At 39.0% G+C, this 20,465-nt stretch overlaps 1 protein-coding gene across 2 annotated transcripts in view; it reads right to left on the bottom strand.

Annotated features, from left to right (window-relative positions):
• Positions 1 to 20,465, bottom strand: part of coro2ba (coronin, actin binding protein, 2Ba) — a 43,781-nt gene that overhangs the window by 6,320 nt on the left and 16,996 nt on the right. Inside the window, exons 1-7 of one of the 2 annotated variants that reach the window (XM_035652195.1) lie at positions 13,826 to 13,994; positions 10,617 to 10,817; positions 4,146 to 4,262; positions 3,150 to 3,299; positions 2,138 to 2,302; positions 997 to 1,113; positions 793 to 897 (exon numbers count right to left, since the gene is read on the bottom strand). In XM_035652195.1, coding sequence (XP_035508088.1) covers positions 793 to 897; positions 997 to 1,113; positions 2,138 to 2,302; positions 3,150 to 3,299; positions 4,146 to 4,262; positions 10,617 to 10,817 — 855 coding nt within the window. In that variant the 5' untranslated portion in view covers positions 13,826 to 13,994. Of the gene's footprint in view, positions 1 to 792; positions 898 to 996; positions 1,114 to 2,137; positions 2,303 to 3,149; positions 3,300 to 4,145; positions 4,263 to 10,616; positions 10,818 to 13,825; positions 13,995 to 20,465 lie in introns of those variants that run through there. The other variant, XM_035652194.1, reaches the window with a different exon arrangement.

Below are 20,465 nucleotides of genomic sequence, written 5' to 3'. Positions count from 1 at the left end.
TTTTTTGGAGAGAAGTGAAAGATGAGGTGGTAACCCTCATAAAGGGTGCAAGGAATAACTACAAAGCTAAGCTGAACACATGTATATATATATATATATATATATCTTATGTATAGCAAGAGAGACTATTCTCAGGACCCCCCTGCACTGGAAGGTTGGAATAAGGAGGTACCGTGAAAGCTGTCTTACACACATATGACGATGTCATTCATTTATATGGCAACCAGTCTTGGACATGGTGAACCCCTCTAGACTGATTATATTGATAATTGTTGCCAGAACATCAATAAAAACATCTGAACAAAAAACAAAACAAAACAAAACAAACATATATATTTTATATATATTTGACATTAACACATCAAATTTATCCCATATTGTTTTGACTTTGACCTGTTCTTCCTGCTTCTCAACATTTTTGTTAATAGAATGCAAAATTGCTACATTAAAAATGTTTTTTCAACCCTTGTTCAGTTCTGTTGATTATTTATTTATGTATGTACGGTATGTTTGTATACTCTTATAGCCTCAACAAGGGGCATCATTAACCTTTGTAGCTTATTACTTTGTTAGATATTTACCTTTAACTACATTTGTGCTGATTGCGCCTCTCTTGAAATGTGACCAAAATGTTCAGTCAGTGTTGGATTTCTGCCTGTAACAAACCTGTTACCATTAGTCTACAAAGATCTTTTCCTTAGGTTTGAATGAGTAAAATTGAAATAAGTTAAATGTGTATCTGAATGTGGTAAACCTGAGAATCATAGGGTTATTATAAGGGTCAGTGCTGACCTTTCCTGCCAGGTACAACATGTGTGTGTCAGCATCGTAGAAGGGAAACAACAGTCCTGAGAGGCCGTCTATGTCCTCCTCCACAATTGGCATGGACAAATCCTCCTGGGAAGAGCAACACACACACACACGGGGGAATTAACACACACTTGCTCCACCCACTCTGGCATTTACAGCATGAGCCATATGGAGGTGTCGTCTGACCTGATCCCAGAGAGCGATCTGCCGGGTGTTCCAGCGAGAAACCCCCGTGGTGAGCAGTCGCTTCATGTTGCCCAGGAACACCACTCGGTTTACACGGTGGTTCTTACAACTGGCTTGCTGATGGAGCAGTACATAAAAACAGAGCAAATATTTATTCTTGTGACTGATGCTGACTGAAGCATGTGGCAACTTACAATAAGCATAAAAGTTTGCTCTACAATGTTGATCATGTAGGATTTGAATCATTTCATGCAGTTACATACAGTTTAAAAGCTTTGCACAGCAGCATGAATATAATTATATCATTTCATCATTTTACTTTTTAAAAGACATACCAACAGAGAATGCTCTGCTCTTCAAAAGTAAATCTGTATTTCAGGTACAAAATATTTTCATGATTTGTCCTTTTTTCTCTCACTGCTTATTCTCTTCCTCCTGCTGCCTGGTCTTGATCACATCCACTTGGTGCAGCAGGGGTGCAGCACACAGGTCTAATCAGAAACCATTTCATGGTGATCAGCCAGCAAGATCACCAAAATCAAACATCAAGGTGTTGAGAAGTGGTGAGAACTAGCTGCAGCATTTGTTTGTTTTATAAATATGTTTCAAATTATTGAGTGAAGTCTGTATTTATAGATTAATTTGATCAACATTTTGGCTTTAAAAACAGACTTTGTGAGAAAATCTCGTGGAGCTGCAATTTGTCAGCATGACCTTAAAGGGATGAAGACCTGCTGAAGGACAAAAGAGATCATTTTTGGCATTGTTGTGATGCAATAGGACGGTAGGGGGGCCTTCCCCAGACTTTTGTGGAAGTACACCATTGCCTAAAACATCACTGTATGCTGTGGCAATAAGATTCCCCTTAATTTTAACTAAGGGACTAAGCCCAAACCATCAAGAACTGCTCCAGACCAAAAGTAGACAAATGGAGTGTTCACATACTTTTGGCAATATGGGGAAGAGCCACTAGTACATGGCCACTATAATTTTAAATTGTCATAGTAAACGAGAGGTTCATTATAAGTATTATACTTACAAATATACATCTAAATAGTCGTCGTTAATGATATTTTTTAACATAAAGCTGTAACAGCTGTTGTCTCAATGCACATGAACACAGCGCCCTCCCCTCTGTCACCTGAAGGACTCCCCCGGAGCGAGGCTCAATGACACGCAGCTTCTTGTCTTTGCAGCTGGTGGCCAGCAGACTGCCGTCTGTGTTGAAGGACATGCTGAGGATGACGTCAGTGTGGCAGTCGATCATTTTCACCGGCTCTCCGATTTCCAGGTTCCAGATCAGGATCTGACACATCAGGAAGGATTGTTTGTGTGGGAGCTGTTAGATGGCTGCGGTGCCTGAATCAATAATGTCACTGTGTTGTGAGCTTGTTAATTTGTTTTTTTGTTTTCGTGTGTCAGACAGTAGTTCATGCTGATATCCAGTTCTAAATGTCCCACCTCTGTTCTTTGGAAATCACTAATTTAGGTTTATAGGCCTGTGGAGAGAAAGTCGATAAAAAGGGCTGCAACAAATTATTGTCATTATCTATTAATCCATCTGTTTTAGAAAATTGGTAAATCGTTACATCTATATAATGTCACAAATCAGTGAAATGAGCCCAAGGTGTCTTCTCACAGTCCTCACATTTAAGCAGCTTCAACCAGCAAATGGTTCTTTTTGATGGATAAATGACTTTAATAATTTATTAACTAACAAAATTGTTTGAATAATTTTCTGTAGATCAACTAATTGATTAATCCAACAAAATGGCGTCTCATAAAAAGTACTTTTAACATCACAAAGAAAACTCCTGAATAGGGGTGTCGATTCTTAAAGACACTGTATTGATTTTGAGTTTAAACCCCCAACTGCTACATAGCAGTGTTGTAAATGTAAACTCGGAGGGCTGATTGATGGTTGGGATGTTACAGGGACTGTGATGAATACAAATGCAGACCCCACTGTTCTGGTTGTATAAAAAAAGAAAACGTTTTTTACTGAGATTCTCTGTATATGGTTGTATGTTTATACTATGATTAAAAATAAATATAGCAATATATCGCCTATCTAACAGTATTGCAATATATTGAATTGTAACCCCTGTATTGTGATAAGTAGCTAGTTGTGTTTGGAGTTACTGATGTGGTACCTTGTAGTCGTAGCCAGCACTGAAGAGTATGCCGCTGCTGGTGGGGTGCCACTCGATCAGCCCCACCCGTCTGCTGTGGCCGTACAGCTCCAGCACCGCCTCCGTCATGTTGCGCCTCAGACCACCCTCTGGGATCTCCCATACTCGCACCTGCCACGTTCACACACACACACACACACACACACACACACACACACAGAGAAAATATAAGTGAATCCTCATAAAGAATGCACACGCTTTCATACCTATGGCTGTTTTTACTGAGCAAGTATTATGTTTTTATCAGAGGCCACCATTTATCTTTCATAACTCTTTAATATGAGCTCCAAACTACAATCAGTATGACACAGTTTGAGATCCCCCTGATCAAAAATAGCACATGGTATCAATGCAGTCCATTGCATTAGGATTAGAATGGATTACAGCTATGGCTCGTGGCTCTGTGTTGGACCAGAGGAGATTATCCTTCGACAAGTGAAAGTACAGTGCTACAATGGCTTTACTATGCTGCTCAGTAGAGTAAAGTAACAGGTGCATGTACTGGGGGAAAAAAAGGCCTACATGGTCTTAGCATATGCCATGAAGCATCTGAGATTAAGAGTAATAGCAATTTAGATTTGATATTACGTCTGATGTAATCTATGCAGTCAGTTACTGAACAGCTAGCAGACGTGTGCCTTGCTCGAAGGCATTTCACATCCGTCATTTGCCATTTTCAGGCCCAATAAAAATCAGAGCAGCTGGAAGCTAAAATCCAATCATGAGCTCGTGTCCAACACAAACTCTCTGAATCAGCGACCCTCTTGCCGTAATGAGTCAATGACGTCTTTGCCTTCTGGGCTGTCGACCTCAGCATCTAACAAACTCATGACTTCACAGATACAGTATGTTTTTCACCTCTTCAAAGTCACCAAGTCATTCCTTCTATAATTATCCTGAGCCAACCTGTTTAGTAAAAATAGACATTAAAAAAATAAAAGAATGTGGGTTACTCACGGAGGTGTCCTCAGAGCAGGATGCTATGATGTTTTCAAAGAAGGGATTCCACTTGATATCCAGCACATTGCCTTGGTGGCCACAAACCTTTGGGTAATGAGACTCCAGGCGGCCAGACTGAAACAGATGTACATTATTTTGCATTTACTTCTTCTGTTTTAGGAGCACATAGGTATGTTAGCGGGAATCAAAGTGCACACATAAATGTATAACTCAGAATACACCCAGAATACAAGAATAGATCATAAATCTTTCATGACCTAATAAGCAGTGATAAAAAAAGGTTAGAAAAAGTAATTTATTTAATTACATTTGCTACTGGATGCAAGTAATTCATTATCTGTATTCATCCATTAAGAACAAGACTGAACAAAACGTTTCTTAGCTTTTATTGGACATGAAAGGCTAATATAACATAATAAAAGTTAAATCACATCAGTGAGATGATTTGATAAACCCTGAGCAAAACAAAAACAGACCTGGTTATTGTACAGGGACATCTGAGGCAGCATTATTGTTATTGCAATAACCCGCAGAGTCCACAGAGGGGCAGTGGCTCATAACAACAGACAACAGGAACCTCCTAATGTCGGTCATGATGTCATGAATGTTTGATGTCACTTCAATCCACTGACCTCTTTTTTTTATTTCCTCAGAGATTTGTTTAGGAGCGTCGGGTCATGTGGCAGTGAAATCCTGTGTGTGTGTGTGTTTAAATGCACTGTCCTCACTGAACCCTGAATATCCACTCCAGATGCATTATAAAGCTTTTAAGAAACTCTACTTTGAATGATAAGATGTTTACTACTCTCAGTAAGGTCTTGAAAGTGTCTCTCTGCACCCTAACTACATTATAGGACATCATACAGCCTCAGGATAATCTTTATATGAATAGTAAATTTAGTTATTAGCTCATATTTACCCATATTGATCAATATTAGCTTCCTACTGACAGCTAGCACTAAGAGAACACAAAGTTGTTTTCAAAATAGGAGCTACAAAAGTATAGTCTCACTGAAATACATAATAGATACAGTGAAAATAAAGCACATCAATAAATACTTTACTTGTAGTTAACCACCTAGAAAGCAGTAAGCAGGAAGTCTGGCGTTAACACATTGCCAAAGATACTGAAGGCCTTGCTGACAAGATAAGGCACACATGCCAAAACAAATAGAAACCAGTGTCTGCCAAAAGTTGACAACAGTGAAGTGAGACATCAATTCATTCAATATGAGAATAAAAGGAAAGTGTGTGACTAAGCAAGACAGAATGATTCATAAACATACAAATTAGCACTGAAGGCTCTTTAACATCTTTTTAGCAACTTTGGACCACAATAGTTTCTCTCTATGTTCACATGGAAACTCAAATGTGCTCATACTTGTACATGCGGGGATGTACATTTTAAGAAACTTGGAAAACACTCTCATGACAAGCCAGGCTAATACAAGCTTTGATGACGCGTTAGCTTTTTCTATGAATGTTACAGTGACAGGGAGGTTTTATCATGGCCTCAAACCATTAATAACACAGGATCTAAGGGACTCCTTATTTAGGAGGAGCTAATTACCTGCAAAGAAATCAAGTCTGTAGAGAACCACAGGCTTCATTGGGTCCATGAGGTATTATGAAGAAATCAGAGAGGGATAATAAAAGAGCTGTATTTAGAGCTTAGATTTCAAACATTTGGGTCTCACAGCTGCCACAATCAAGTATAAATACATTTAAAAAAGATTAAAGAGGAAATAGTGCTTTATCTGGATGACTAGCAGGAAAGAGACACAGTCCTACATTAGGCCTCATTGTCTTTCTGCAGCTCATTTCCTGAAGCTGTGGCTCTGATGAACTCTGCTGGTGATGCACAGATGTGCCGACCAGGTACCAACAGCTCCAGTGGCACGACACTGATTGCTACCAACTCTTATTGATCTGTAATTCCCAATAAATCCTCATTAACGAGGCTGCTGTTCTGCGGTTACAGTATTACTACAGAACATCCAACAGCAGCCTTTCAGAGGAGTAATGTTTTGGAAATATCATATGATTCCTCTGGCAATAATGTGAATGAATTACAGAGCAGGAAGAAATGAACGACTAATGTGGATCCAATAATACAAGTTCAGTATTTGCCATTGTGTCTCTTCTCTGCTGCTTGTCAGTTTCTTCTCTAAAGAATAAACTGTTGTTGCAACTAAGAGTAAGTGTGGCCGTATGCTGATTTAAAAGACTATAAATCTTAGCAGAAGAGGTTATAAATATGCTGTGGCACATCCTCCCATATGGCTAGCCACTCAAAACATGCTGAGTCATGCTTATTAAGATGAATTGATATTCTGCTGCTCCCGGTTATCAAGTAAATGGTCCAATGCACTTCACAACATGCTGCTGGCGCTTTCATATGCACCAGCATGTTGTGCAGTGTTTGGGCAGTCAGGTGGTCTGGTCTCTGTCGTTGGATCACTGCTGCCACGTGTTTGACTCTACATTAGAGCCTTGTTTATACCGACCTCACAGTGATGGTTTAACTTAATTAATTAATGGGCATAATGAACTGTAGCAAAATAACATCCTCATTCATGAATATGAGCATTGTGCACACTATGTTCAAAATGTCCTCTCTCTATATATAAACATGTACAGAGAGAGAATATGCATCTATATGTATATCATTCAACACATTAAGTCCTGCTGGTTTTTAATAGGTTTATTTAAGGAATCTAACAATTATTTTCATTGTTAATTAATCTGTTGATTATTTTCTAAAATTGGTTGTTTGGTGTAAGAAAAAAGTGAAAAATGCCCATCACAACATTTACAAATTGCTAGATTTCTTCTATGACCAATTAAAAGAGATTCAGTTTACTATCACGTAATAAGAAAAGGAAAAGCAGGAAACCTACTTGCGATTTTTACCTTGATGAAAATAATTTAATAATAAGATATAGATAATGATTATTTGTAACTGCAGATTGCAACACCATCCATTACAGCGGCTGTGAAACTCGCAAAACCAGAAACTGATCTATGTACAGTGTTTGGTTTGTCCGTTCTGGGCTACTGGAGAAACATGGCGGTTCAACATGGCGGACTCCATGGAAAGCAACCTGCAGTGTCTGTAGATAAAGATGTCTAAAGTAACAAAAACATAATGATTCTTCATTTCAGGTATGAACGTATGAACCCATTTCTGCCAATAGATCCTCATAAATGTTACACACTGGAACTTTAATTGTACCCAGTAGCAGCAGTAGCAGTAGCAGTAGTAGTAGCAGTAGTAGCAGCAGTGATTAAAAAAGCACCACACCCACAGCACTTTCTTTCTTTGTCTGAGGTGATGAGGAGGTGTTTGTGACCTTACGTGTCGATTTCTGTGTGCCAGGTGGTGCCAGCGGTAGTCCCTCCACTTGCTACTGGCGTTGTCTGGGGGCAACCATATGGCTGTCTCGCCGGCTGTCATCGTAATGTGTCTGCTATGTTCACACCTCGGCGTTAGCCAAACCCACCGCAGATTAGTTTGTATGTTTAATGTAGCAGGAGGACCTCGCTCAGAGAGTTCACAAGTGTACGGTTTCCACTGCTGCTGATGATCATCTACTAAACAGCTATTGATTTTGGTTAAAGTGTGACTGGTGACATCACTCTGCATACCATACCTCCTTCTGATTAAGATTTAACCCAAATCATTGATTTGGGAGTCAGGTTTAATTATTTATTATTATAAAAAAATATTAAATTATCATTTAAATTTTAATATTACAGGGGAGTGGCCTTTAAATATAAAGCTGCATAATAAATTCCTCATATAGAAGTTACCAAAAGCAAATAATCATCTGCACATCTGAACTATTCAACGCCATCCTTTCAGCATAAACAACAACCCAGGTCCTTCTCTGTATGTTAAGAGCCTCATACTGTATAAGGTTACCTCAAAAAGGAATATGTGTCGTTATGTTAGTTTATAGCAGGGTTTACTTAAGTTTGCTCATTTGTTGTTTTGACCAGAGCATGAAACAGCAGTCATCATCCCACAGAAGCTGTCATCTGTGGTGCTGCTGAATATGATAAAAACCCATTTATAAACTGGTCAGCTCAGCGGAAACCAGAGGAAATGCTTGAGTGCAATACTCTGATGAGGAGGAAATCGATCAAGTTACGGTCTTTGGACGGGGTCATGCATTGAGTCATTACACAGCATGAGAAATGCCACAGTGAAATATGAGTTTCAGTTCATGGAGTTATTGGTTACTGTAAATGATAATGTGCAATCAGTTGAGAATATGTGATTAGGTATAAGTGAGTCCTGAGATCATTTAATTAAAACACCTGTGCAGCCAGAAAATGGCGACCTTAACTTTTGCTATGAGAAAATTACTACTAATATCAGCTTTTTTTTTAATATTCACTTTCCTCTCTGTGACTGGACTGATCATCATCGATTCATTTCCTCAGTACGCTTAACATTGTCACATCATCATTTATCAATTTCTTTCTCAGTGAATTCTGTAATATCAATCACAATCACTATATAATTAAAGCTATTATTGGAGCTGACTTGTAATGACATGGGAAACCAGCCAATATGACCTGCTCTTTCTATCAATGCACACAACCTTTTATAAATCAACACGGTGCCAGCAAGTGATGCTTTCATTGTGTGATGCTGTGAAGCTTTTCTTCATATTCAAAAGCTCAAAACAAAGCAAAGAGCGCTGCGTCTTAACTGCCTAGAGACCTATTATTACCTGCAGCCTCACCAATTTCAAAAGTCATATCTGAGTTAAACAGTGTAGGTGGACAAAATGAGAAACACCTTTTCTTAAAGGACCAGTGTGTAGTATTTAGTGGCATCTAGCGGTGAAGTTGCAGTTTGCAACCCCTTGGCTTCACCCTCTTCTCCCAAGTGGGAAGGAGAAACGTCCCTATCTAGAGCCAGTGTTTGGTATGTCCCTTATAGGCTCCAGTAAAAACACAGGTTGCATCTGTAGATATAAAAGACTCATTCTAAGGTAATAAAATGTAAAGATTCTTATTTTCAGGTGATTATACGTTAATACAGTTAAAAAAAGAATATTCTGACAATAGATCGTCTTAAATGTTACACACTAGGCCTTTAAATCAGTGTTTGATTACATGAAAGAGGCTTGCCCCATAGAGACCACCTTATTATGGTAACTTATGTGTTGTTCCTTGCATGTAAAATTATAAAATATGGCAAACATGAATTGAATTTAAGTGAGCACCACCTCAGATCTAAAGATAATAACACCTACTATCTAATCACCTAATTGGCAGAGCACCCCCCGCCCACACACACACACAGAGACAGCCAGTAGTCAGGCTTTTTCCATGACTGAACACCATAGCTCATGATGATGTAAAGTAAAATGTAGCTGAGATCTCCCTGCTTCAGACAGCAGAACCGCTCAGCTTACTGAATACTTCTTCCGGCTGATAACAGCTTGACTCGACCCCGCTTGCCAGCCAAGAGCTTTTCAAGTACCTTGGCAGAGTCTCTCTTAAAGAGGCAAAGCACTTTATGGTTTTCTTTCTCAGACCTACACTGTCATACAAAGTGGACTGAGAGGCAGACTACACTACAGCCTCATGGGAAAAATATCTGCACTACACTGTTCATAACACTGATACATCCAAAAATCAGCATCACCTAGGAAACACTAGTGAATACATTAGCACCTCAATCCATAATAGGCATAAAAGCAACATTTAGAAATACTCTCCACATCAAACCCAATATCACCGGCACGTTTTCAGTTAAAAGCAGTTCTTGGGAAAATTACTTCACACTTAAGTCTTAAACAATTTATCACTTTACTATCTACCTCTAAATTGTGCAACTTTAATGCTCGTCTTCCGTATTTAAATCTGTGATGCTGTTCTCTAATAAATAATCCAGCAACAGCAGTAAAGCTGTGAAGATGTGAAGATAATTCTCTGTAAGAAGAAACACATTCCCTTTTTTCCACAATAAGAAAAAGAATTTCCCACATTTCATTGCAACAGTGCCCTTTTGTCTTGTTTATGGGCAATACCAGTATGCCTTTATGTGATTCTATTGGCAATTCTACACTGCTACAACTTTGGCTTTAAATTCTGGCTTGAGGAGTTAAAGCTGGCATGCTCTGCAATAGCAGGAAGGGTCTGTGCTGAATTTGTGTGAAAAACTTCAGATCTTACTGTGCTGTGAAGAAGCTGAAACCACAGTGATCGGATAAATGTACAGAAAAAGATAAATGGTCTAAACCCTAAACAAACAGAGTATGGGGCAAAGCATTAAGATATAGAGGGGTGTTCAACCGTCACATAACTCCTCCCACCATAAAGTGTACAGTAAAGTAGAGAAATGCCCCTCCAAAGAGGGTAAGACCCTGTTCTTTTTTACACTGGTTGGCAAGGCAACAACCAAATCAAGCAAATCAATCAAGCCAGGAGTGTGACAGTGGCAGTTACCTGGGATACAGGTATAACAATGAAAGAACCCCCGCCGGAACTCTCTGTGACGACCGCCACGAACTTGGAGTTGACGGCACAGAAGTGGTTGTCATGGACGTTCTTGGTGATGGGGATACCGTCGAAGCAGTTCTCCCGGTTGCCCACTTTTCCGTAGACATTTCGAAACTTGGAGCTTCGGTAGGTCGGACGCCATGACATCTGCAAAGAAAACAAATATATAAATAAGGCTGACAGAACATCCTGAGAGATTACTTGAGCTTCTTTAATAGGACAAACTAAATAACAATTAGTTATTGTGAATCTTTAAACTGTCTTTCAATAAAATCGAAAGCTGATGTGTTGCATGTTTTGTCCGACCAACAGCCCATAACCCAAAGACAGTCATTCATTTATAATCTCCTTTAAAACATGTACAGTAAATAGTTTTATATAAAATAACAGCTTTTATTCCATCTGGTGTGTCCAGTGTCGCAAATGGAGTAGCAGTTTTGACATTGTGAGTAGGAACAATAGAGCATTTGATGAAAAAGCCACGTTGGTACTGTAATATCATTTTAAATAATAAACTACACTGTAAGAGAAAGTTATCTTTGTTCTTTAAGTATTGATTAAAAGTTGACATAATGATCATACAAACAGAATCTGTGATGCCAAATGTCAATTTCCCATCTACCAAACCCACAGTTGCAGGGTGGGCTGTCCCATCTGTGCAGACATGATAACAGTCACACATGCAGACGTGGGAAACCATCCAAATTGGTCATGGGTGTGAAACTTTCGAAGGGTGAAAACGCAGTTGACACTATTTCATGTTGCTCTCAGATCCTGTGATTAATGTGTCAAGAAGGAAAAGCAATAGTAAAGACATTTCTTCCAAAATAACTTAATTACAGAAGAAGCAGCCGTATAAAACAAAATGATCCATCTCTGTCATACACAACAGATTAGAGTATGTCCTTTATTTTGGTTCATATGGATCTTGTACAGTACGACAGAAGACCTTTGTTTGCAGCCGCTACACACAACAAAAGAGAAGTGGTTACGTTTGACTCAAGACACTTCTTTGGTTTGTCACTCCACCACAAGAATGCATTGATGGAGTTCTTGATTTTTTGGCATGAGCTGGCTCTGGGTAAGGACTCAGAGTTGACCCATCCACAGGAAGTGGACATCAAATGTCCTTTGTCAAGAACTTGGTGGAATTTCTTGCTAATGAACAGGGCAATATTTTGAGAAATGTTCTGAAACCGGATCTGTTTATGAGTATGAATTCCAGTGACACTATTGATGGACCATATCAGTTCACAACAGGAACTGTGGGGAGAGGATTTATGACTGTTCTCAGATCAGTAGCAGCAACGCCGGATGACATCAGGCAATCCTCTATTCAGCATTGTTCTTGGGATGTGGAGGGGAACTGGTGGGAGTGGTGTACACATGCAAATAGAAACATCCTCAGACCATGCTGCTGCCATTGTCTTTCCCTGTCCCTTTCCATCTCAAACCAGACCGGCGAAATGGCATCCAGTAGGCTACAACAGTGTGGGGGATCACTGTGCCTTCCCTTCAGCACTCAAATGTGGCAGCAACTGCTATTACAGAGTATTAAACATATTGTTATTGAACTTTACATACAGTGCTGAAACTAGTACTTCTTATTTGAATAGTCAATAATAATAATAGTAATAATTACCTTTTTTATGCTACTTTACATTTCAATTCAAATATATTTCAGAGGGGAATATTGTACTTTTAACTCCACTACATTTCTTTGAGAGATTTTAGATGTTACTTTTTAAGATTACATTTTCCATACAAAACATATGATGTATTTATATAATATGTTGTAATAAATGTAACTACCTGCAATGGCTATTTGTCCAAAATTAAAACCAACTTTAAGCCAAAAGGCGAGTGATGCACCATATGAATGAAATGTACGCAGGCTGGTGACACAGATGTTTCTGTGTTTTCTTGTGGTTTATGTATCCTAAACAAGCAAAGAACAAAGAAATCATGGCTCCGTCTGCCTCTCTTGATCTGGTAAAAACCATAGACCCTCCCAGGTGCATGCTCTCACAAACCTGGGCTGCCTGTAGTGCTGTCAAATTCTTACAAAACAATGAAAAAGCAAAGACAAATACTGAATAAATAAAGGAAAAATCTAAAATGAATCAAATAGCTGTTTAAATAGCTCATACACTACCCAAAGGTATATAAAGTAATTACCATTAACTTAAAATGCTGATTACAAGCTAATGCATCAGTAATAATAAAATAATACTATAACAAATATAAGAACACTCTAAAAGAATCCATTCTGCATAACAATTGCTTTTACTTTATCACACTTTTACTATACTTTTACTTGTAATTAAGTATTTTTACATTGAAATATTGCTCTTTTTTTAAGTAAAGGATCTTGGTACTTCTTCCACCACTGATCAAATGTGAGGATTTGCTGCTTCTTTCTGTTTTATATATTTGTATAATTGCAATATCTTTGGATTTTAAACTGCTGGTCAGACGCAAAAACCTGTATGAAAATGTCTTCTCTTGCTCTTGAGTTGTCAATCGATAATGAAAACAACTGATGGTCATATGCTGCACATAAACATCTCACCGTCAACGCTTTCGACCACAGATCGACTGCTGTGAACTTATGTTTGAGCAATATAATGGCAGCTTGTTAAAGATGTAATATAGAACAGAAGAGCAGCGGAGAGTGGCCTGAGGGACGATTAGCAGAGACTCGCCTGCTTTGAGCTCTCTTTACAAGGATGCTCATTCATTGGTCACCGGGGTATGGCACAGAGAGGATGTCTGTGTGTGTTTGTGTCCTTCTTATCTCATGAGGGTTCGCAGCATAAGAACACATGCACACACACACACACACACACACACACACACACACACCCAGACCATGAACAGCGGCATGCACATACACAAAAACACAGCAACTCAGAGGAAGAAATGACTTCTGTATCCATCAACACAGATCACAAGACTTGTGCGTTATGAGCATGATTCCCTCTGGGGTCAGTGTGAGGACTTCTTAACTTTACAAATAGTTCTTTTTTTTGCACATTTTCACCATAAAAATGTTACCTATCAAGCTTGATTCAAGTAAAACCCCTCCTTTTATATTCAATATAATTACATATGTGGACACCACACTAATCACCTTATTGAAAAAGTCACCTTACCTTACTAGAGTCCTTTCAGTGACACTATAGTCACAGTGTAACTGCGGCCTTCAGACTGCAAACATCCACCCTCCTTTCTAAACAAGCCACCAGGATCTCCTCTCTCCCTTCCTTCCCCTTCAAATCCAAGCAGCCAGCCTGTGTCTGCTCTACCTCCTTCTCTCTCATGTTTTTCTCCCCCCTCCCCTTTAAACTCACTCTTCTCCTCCTACTGGTACTGATAGCTAGAGGGCTAGCACCCCCCCCCCTCCCCTTGCTCCTCTTACTCTTTTCTCTCCCATCCTGCCACTCAGTCAGCCCTCAGTCTCTACCACAGCTCATGCTCCGGCCCAGGCAGAGCAGCAGCGTGAGAGTAGTAGCCATTCATCCTCTTTCCTCTCCCACCCACTGCTTGTTTGGAATCACAAGGGCCAGTCTGGCTGATTCCCAGCACCACCCGCAGTGTTTCACTCCCTCCATCCTTTCCTCTTTTAATCTCTAATCTCAACACTTTTTACTCTAATCCTTCACTCCGCAGGTATGAAACCAAGCTAATTTTTGTAAAGACAGGTGGAACCCAGAAGGAACGTCTGCAACTGTGGACCTTGTTGGCAACTGCAGCAGTGCCAAAGGCAAGATAAGAACATCTTCAGAAATAGCACAATGCACTAAAGACTGTTGTACTGTTGCTTTTTAAGCTTGTTAAACATTTATAGACAAGAAATGTATAAGACACGTTCCCGGTAAGGAGTTGTACATGCCACAGTTGTCTCACAGCTACACAGTAGTTATAGTAACATATTCAGTATCTTGTCTTTGAGTCCATTTTCAGTTTTTGGTGTCATGTAATGAAAATGAGAAAACAATTCTAAATCGTATGAAGGTTGGGAGATAAACATATTTTCTGGCACCTGAACCATCTCATAAGTTAGTTATTTTATGTATATTCAGGTAAGGAAAAAGTCTCATACTTTGTATTTTGTATTTTGTTTCCACACAATCCCATCTTATCACTTAATATAATAAAACATGGTTGTGATTCCACGTCCTGTTGCAATTACTTAATCCTGCTCTCATGTTAAATTAACCTTTACATGTACGTAATAGTCTTCGTAAATTAGAATATTGCCCTTCAGTGTCAAAGTGTTTTAGCTATTTATATTGTTATTATAACACTTAAGAGCTGTGTGTGTGATGTGTTAAGTTCTATAAGTTTACCCACATGTTATGTTACCATGGTCTGAATTGTATCAACAAGGTGGAAGCAACACTTGAAATAGCTGAGGGTAATTTGAGTATCAGTGTTTGTTCCTATTTAACTAGATGACTAAATTATTACATTATATATATATATGTGTGTGTTTCCCCATTGACTACATAATATTATGGATCATGTAAATCATAAAAATATCTTATTCATCCTAATCAAATACATATTTAAAGATTTATTGGAGTTGGAGATAATCACGGCCTGTTCCTCGCTGTCAAACCCTGAAGTCTTTTCACTGTGAACAGTCTCAGAAACGACCCCTGGTGAGGTCAATATACCGAAGCAGGTGTTGTGGTGAAAATTGCATCCCCTGATGATTGTCTGTGTGTTTGAAATATGGGTGGAGCCCTGCAGGTACACTGTGAAAGAGCTTTGCCTTGGCCTCTTGGCTTAGCGTGTGTCTCTGTGTGTAGTATACTTTATTATGTGTTGTGCATGTGTGTCTGTTTCTATGCTTACGTCCATGTCTGACCATGTGTTGTCTGTTTGCACTAGTATACATTTACTGTAGTGTTCATGGCTGTAAGGCAGACCACTCCAGAGAGCAGAGTGTGTTTATTGAGATTTTTTTTTACATCTTGCTTCAAGGCACTGCTGCTGCTCTGTGCACTCAGTCTTTCTCTTTCTTTCACTCTCTTTGAATATTTAACTGTTTTTCCGATATCCTAAAAGCAGCAAATCTTTGTTTCTCAGCTGCTGGACTGCTACAAACTGAAAAAAATAATCCACTTTTAAACAGTTATTAGCAACATCACTTGGCTGTGCTCTTCCATCGTCCCAGCTGCAGTCAAAAGTCCACTCTTTTCTCAAACTATACACAATCAATGGCGGCATAGAGACTCATTATAAAACATAGAAGGGCATTCAAACTCCACCAAATCAAATCAATGGGTTAATCTTTTCCAATCAAGAATTTCTCAATGTTTGTGCCAAATAAGGAAGTAGGGCCATCTGAGCACAAATTCAATAGATACAAAAGGGAAATCCACAGGGCGACTGCATGTCACTCAGACAGAGTGAAGCTCTGTCAGGCCTCCATGTTCTGTCTCTTCCTCTTCATTCTTTGGCAGTGACACTGTACAGTCATTTATGATGACTTCCCATCTCCGCATGGAGTAAATATAACAAAAAGAGAGATATCCTATTGGATCTTTTGGCCAAATTTTCTCTCAGCGTGCAGCGGGATCTTTATTTCTCACTCACACAGGAAGTGTCACAGCTTGGCTGAAAGTGCTGGAATGTTTTCTACACTGCTTTGGCAATGCCTGGTGGGACAGTTGTGGCTATAAAAGGCTTTTGTGTGTTGTGAAGTTGCAGATTATGAGAGAAAAGTATTTGCATTTTAGTAGCTATCAGCTGACAGTCAGAATCACTGGTTGGTGTTAATCTTCCTCAGAGCAGCAATGCTGACTTTAACCCTACGTCCCATTCACAAGTTACATTTTATTACAAGTTTACAATTTAAGTTTTTGTTTGTTTTACAGCAGTTTATCAACATAGCAATCTTATCACATATATTCAAAGAAGAAAACCAATCTTTCAGTCTATTAACAACAGTTATTAGATGTCCTTTATGAAAGTAAACACTGAAAAAAGTGTTTTTTAATATTAGATTTTACAAGACAGAGCTCAGCTTAGAATGCAAAGGCAAAGGATTAAGATTAGGCAAATTAACTATGGTCAATATAAAGTGAAACGAGAACTTTTGGGTTTTATTTCCAGAAGTAAGAAATCTTTGCACAAAATTTAATTTGTAGTATTGCTAATAACCATAAATTCAGGCTTGTAACAGAGCCTTTCCCAACAGTATTTTGACAGTAGTTTTTTGAAAATATTTCTGGTTAGCAGGGTTTTATGAACACCATTTCCCATAAGCCTTAGACCTTCGAGGGCTCAACATCACAGCTCAACAAAAGATTCCCTGGACAAATGATTTAGCTCAGAGTATAACAGCAGAACAAAGAGAAACACACACTGTAGAGACAGCAGAGATTACAACTAAAATGTAACTTAATGACTTTAAGTGAGAGCTTTGGTGAATCCAAGTAACAAAGCCATAACTATCTGTGATGCAGTGATTGGAAATGTTCATGGGAGCTGTGTTTTTTTCTGTGCTAACAAAGTAATCGTTGATTAACTTTGTAAAACCACATAGGTTTCCGTTTCTAATAGAAAGTGCTGAATTATATAGAAAATAAACCCCAAGAACACACTTCCTTTGTTCACAAAGACCAATGAAAGAAATGCTGAAGTAGACATTGCACTGAGTTACAGATGCTAGTGGAACACGGGCTGGCCTGGACGTGACATTATATAACTTCGACTCTCTATAAGCAAAGCATTAAGCAAACCAGGTTAAAGACTACAGTTGGCAACAATGACAGGCAGCTGTTGTTAGTCATCACAAAAATATAAGCAGTCAATAAAAGAGAAGTTGGCACCTTATTGCAAGGTGCACTCACAAGTTTCCATTAGACGATAAACTGATGCAGACAGAACACGCTCTATTAACACTCAGGCTAGTGAAACAAAGGCCATGCATGCCATATTTGCTTACAGCATTACATACAGACAAAGGCAGAAAAAAGTTAGGCACGACCAGCACTGCAGGCGATAGCAGCTGTGAGTAAGTGGCAAATAGAATAAAATAAAAAACAGAATAGATTTAACACACCTGCTCCAGCAGCCCAGAGTGAATCAGTTCATCTGGATTCTTGTCGGATTTTCCAGATGGCCAGTTCAGGAATGTTGGAAAGGTAATATTTTATTTGAGCCTGCATTAATTTCAATCAGTTGAAAAGAGAGGTCACAGGAGCTCTTGGAACTCTCTGTCTCCATTGTTTGGCCCATTAATGTCCATTATATTATTTCTGGAGTTGATCAAACAATTAAGAAGCTGTATATTTTGCCTGTGATGGACTATTTGTTGTATTGCGTAAAGGCACTTAGCCCCTTTTGTGACTGCAGCCCTCTCTATGTTATGTTGGTCTGAGTCAGACCATCTTCAGTACCCACTGACTTTGGTGACCTGCTGGCTTTCACATTTGTGATTCAGGGGGAAATATATTGACAACTATCAGATGGATTGCCAAGAAATTTGCTACAGACAGTCAAGGTTCCTAGGGGATAAATTTAAATCCTTTTAAACAATCTTTGACAAGCGATCTCCTGACTGTTCCTTTAGCGCCCCCAGCAGGTCGTTTTCATTAATTCATTGAAATATTTTAACTTCTACTTGATGGATTGGCGCCAAATTTTGTATTCATGATTGCCAAATTATTATGATTATTATATTATTATAATGACTTTGGTGATCCCTGCCTTATCATTTTTTTTCGAGACATCTCTACAACTACCAAATCTTTGTTCGGGATGAACTGTAACAACTTTGATATGTTGATTATTTTTCATCTAGTGCTATCATCAGGTCAAAACTTCAATTTGTCCAATACTTTGGTTCATGACCACTTATCTCATAGCTCAAATATTGTTGTAGCTCATATGACATAGCCCAATAGCACTACTAGTGGTCAGACACTTGTACCTTTAAGTAACCATGAAATTCATTTAATCCGTCTTTGTTAACATTTTAGTCACAACAATGAACAAAGTAGACAAAGTTATATATAGGATAGTATAGGGTGCTGCATGAGTTCTGAGTGTTTGCGATTATAGGGTATTACTTGGCGATAATGACGGGAGATGCAGAAGCTCAGCTAATGGCAGCTCTTAGGCCTTAGCCAGCCCCATTAAGCAGCGGTAATGGTGCAAAGAGCGCACTAGCCAAGGACAGGAAACCCAGAAACCCAGCTGAAGGGCACTTATCAGAGCACAAGTACATGGAGGAGTGGGTGTCCTGGAATCCATCCATTGCCTCATAGGGTAAAAGGAGGTTGTTGACAGCAGTGTTATCATCCAGGTATTATAATTAATATTGATATATACTGTAGTATTTCCTAGACATTTGGATATGCGCTTTTTTTTCTCTCTAACGCATACTGTATTTTATATTCAAACCCAAACTAGAGATATATTTTCCTATTCCACTTATATGGTCAGTCATTGACAACCAGAAGAAAGCTCTAAATTAATAATCTCCCATGTGCTTTCCCGTCCTGTTCCCCCAGGAGTTTCTGCCACATGCTTTTTGGAGCATAATGATGCGAGCTGGGCCTCACACCCCGAATGACTGGGGGGGTTGCAGACTCAAGGTGGAGAAAAAGTCCAGAGGAAAGACAAGAGAGACAAAAGAGGCTGGTGACAAAAGAGAAACAGATAAAGGAAGGCGGATATGCTCAAAAGAGAGAGAGAGGGACTCAAGGTGAAAGAGAAGACAAGATAAGAAGAGAAAAAAGAGGAAGAAAGGACAGAAGCAGGCCGACAAAGAATGATTAAATATTTAAAGAAACAAAGAAAAAAGCAGACAGAGGAGGAGGAGCTGAGGAGGCTCTCACCAGACAGAGATTAACTCCCCTCTGACAGACCACCTGCTTGCTCTGCAGCACACACACACACACAGCACACACACCACACACACACACACAGTGAGACAATTAAAACTGTCTGGACAAATATTTATATTTTCAGTATCTAAAAACCCATTACTGTAACACTGTAACATCAAAATAATAATAAGAAAACAGTATTATAGCAGTATTTAAGCATTTTGGCATTTATCTTTTAATGATCTTGTGATTCCACTGAGCTGTCAGTTACTGCCTCCTTATACCTGTGGATAAATAGTTGTCGATACACTGGGAGAAAGGGACACTTTGTTTTTAATGATTATATAAAATTACTTTTAATACAGCTCAAAAGTTGACGTAATTATTTGATTCATGCCATAGTACACAAATCTCATCAGCTCTGAAATGAAATCCCTCTGGCGGTGGTTCAAATTGAGATGGCCAAGTGGCACTGAGCCCAAGACACAGGAGAAGGAGATGAAGGAGCACTTTCATCAGATTATTGAAATCCATCACTGATGTAAAACCATAGAAATGAGCTCTGTGGAATGATTAATCAGTCTTGTGAGTTATGATTTCAGATCTGTTAAGATATTGCGTTTCAAGGTGGTTGCTGATGGAACACGTCGACGTAGAGGAGGTTTGGATCATTTCACTCAACACCTGGAGACTGCAAGGAAACTGGCATTAAAATCATCTCTTGTGAGTCAAATAGAAACAGCAGCTCTGTCTGGTGTGCATGCTAACGCTTTAGCCTAAAGTATGTTAAGAAACTGTGGGTGGATGAGATTATAAGATATATAAGATATTGCATGCACACAGATCTACTGCATCTTCTGAAGACACAAAAGTGAGCTCTTGATGCTTTTCTTTATAAGGTACAAGCAGGGGCGTCGTATAGAGGGGAAAAGTTAGGACAATTCCA

The sequence above is a fragment of the Morone saxatilis genome, unplaced genomic scaffold (genome assembly GCF_004916995.1).
Source record: "Morone saxatilis isolate NCDOM2014 unplaced genomic scaffold, NCSU_SB_2.0 Contig11, whole genome shotgun sequence".
NCBI lineage: Eukaryota > Metazoa > Chordata > Actinopteri > Moronidae > Morone > Morone saxatilis.
This window is presented reverse-complemented; position numbering and strand designations above follow the sequence as displayed.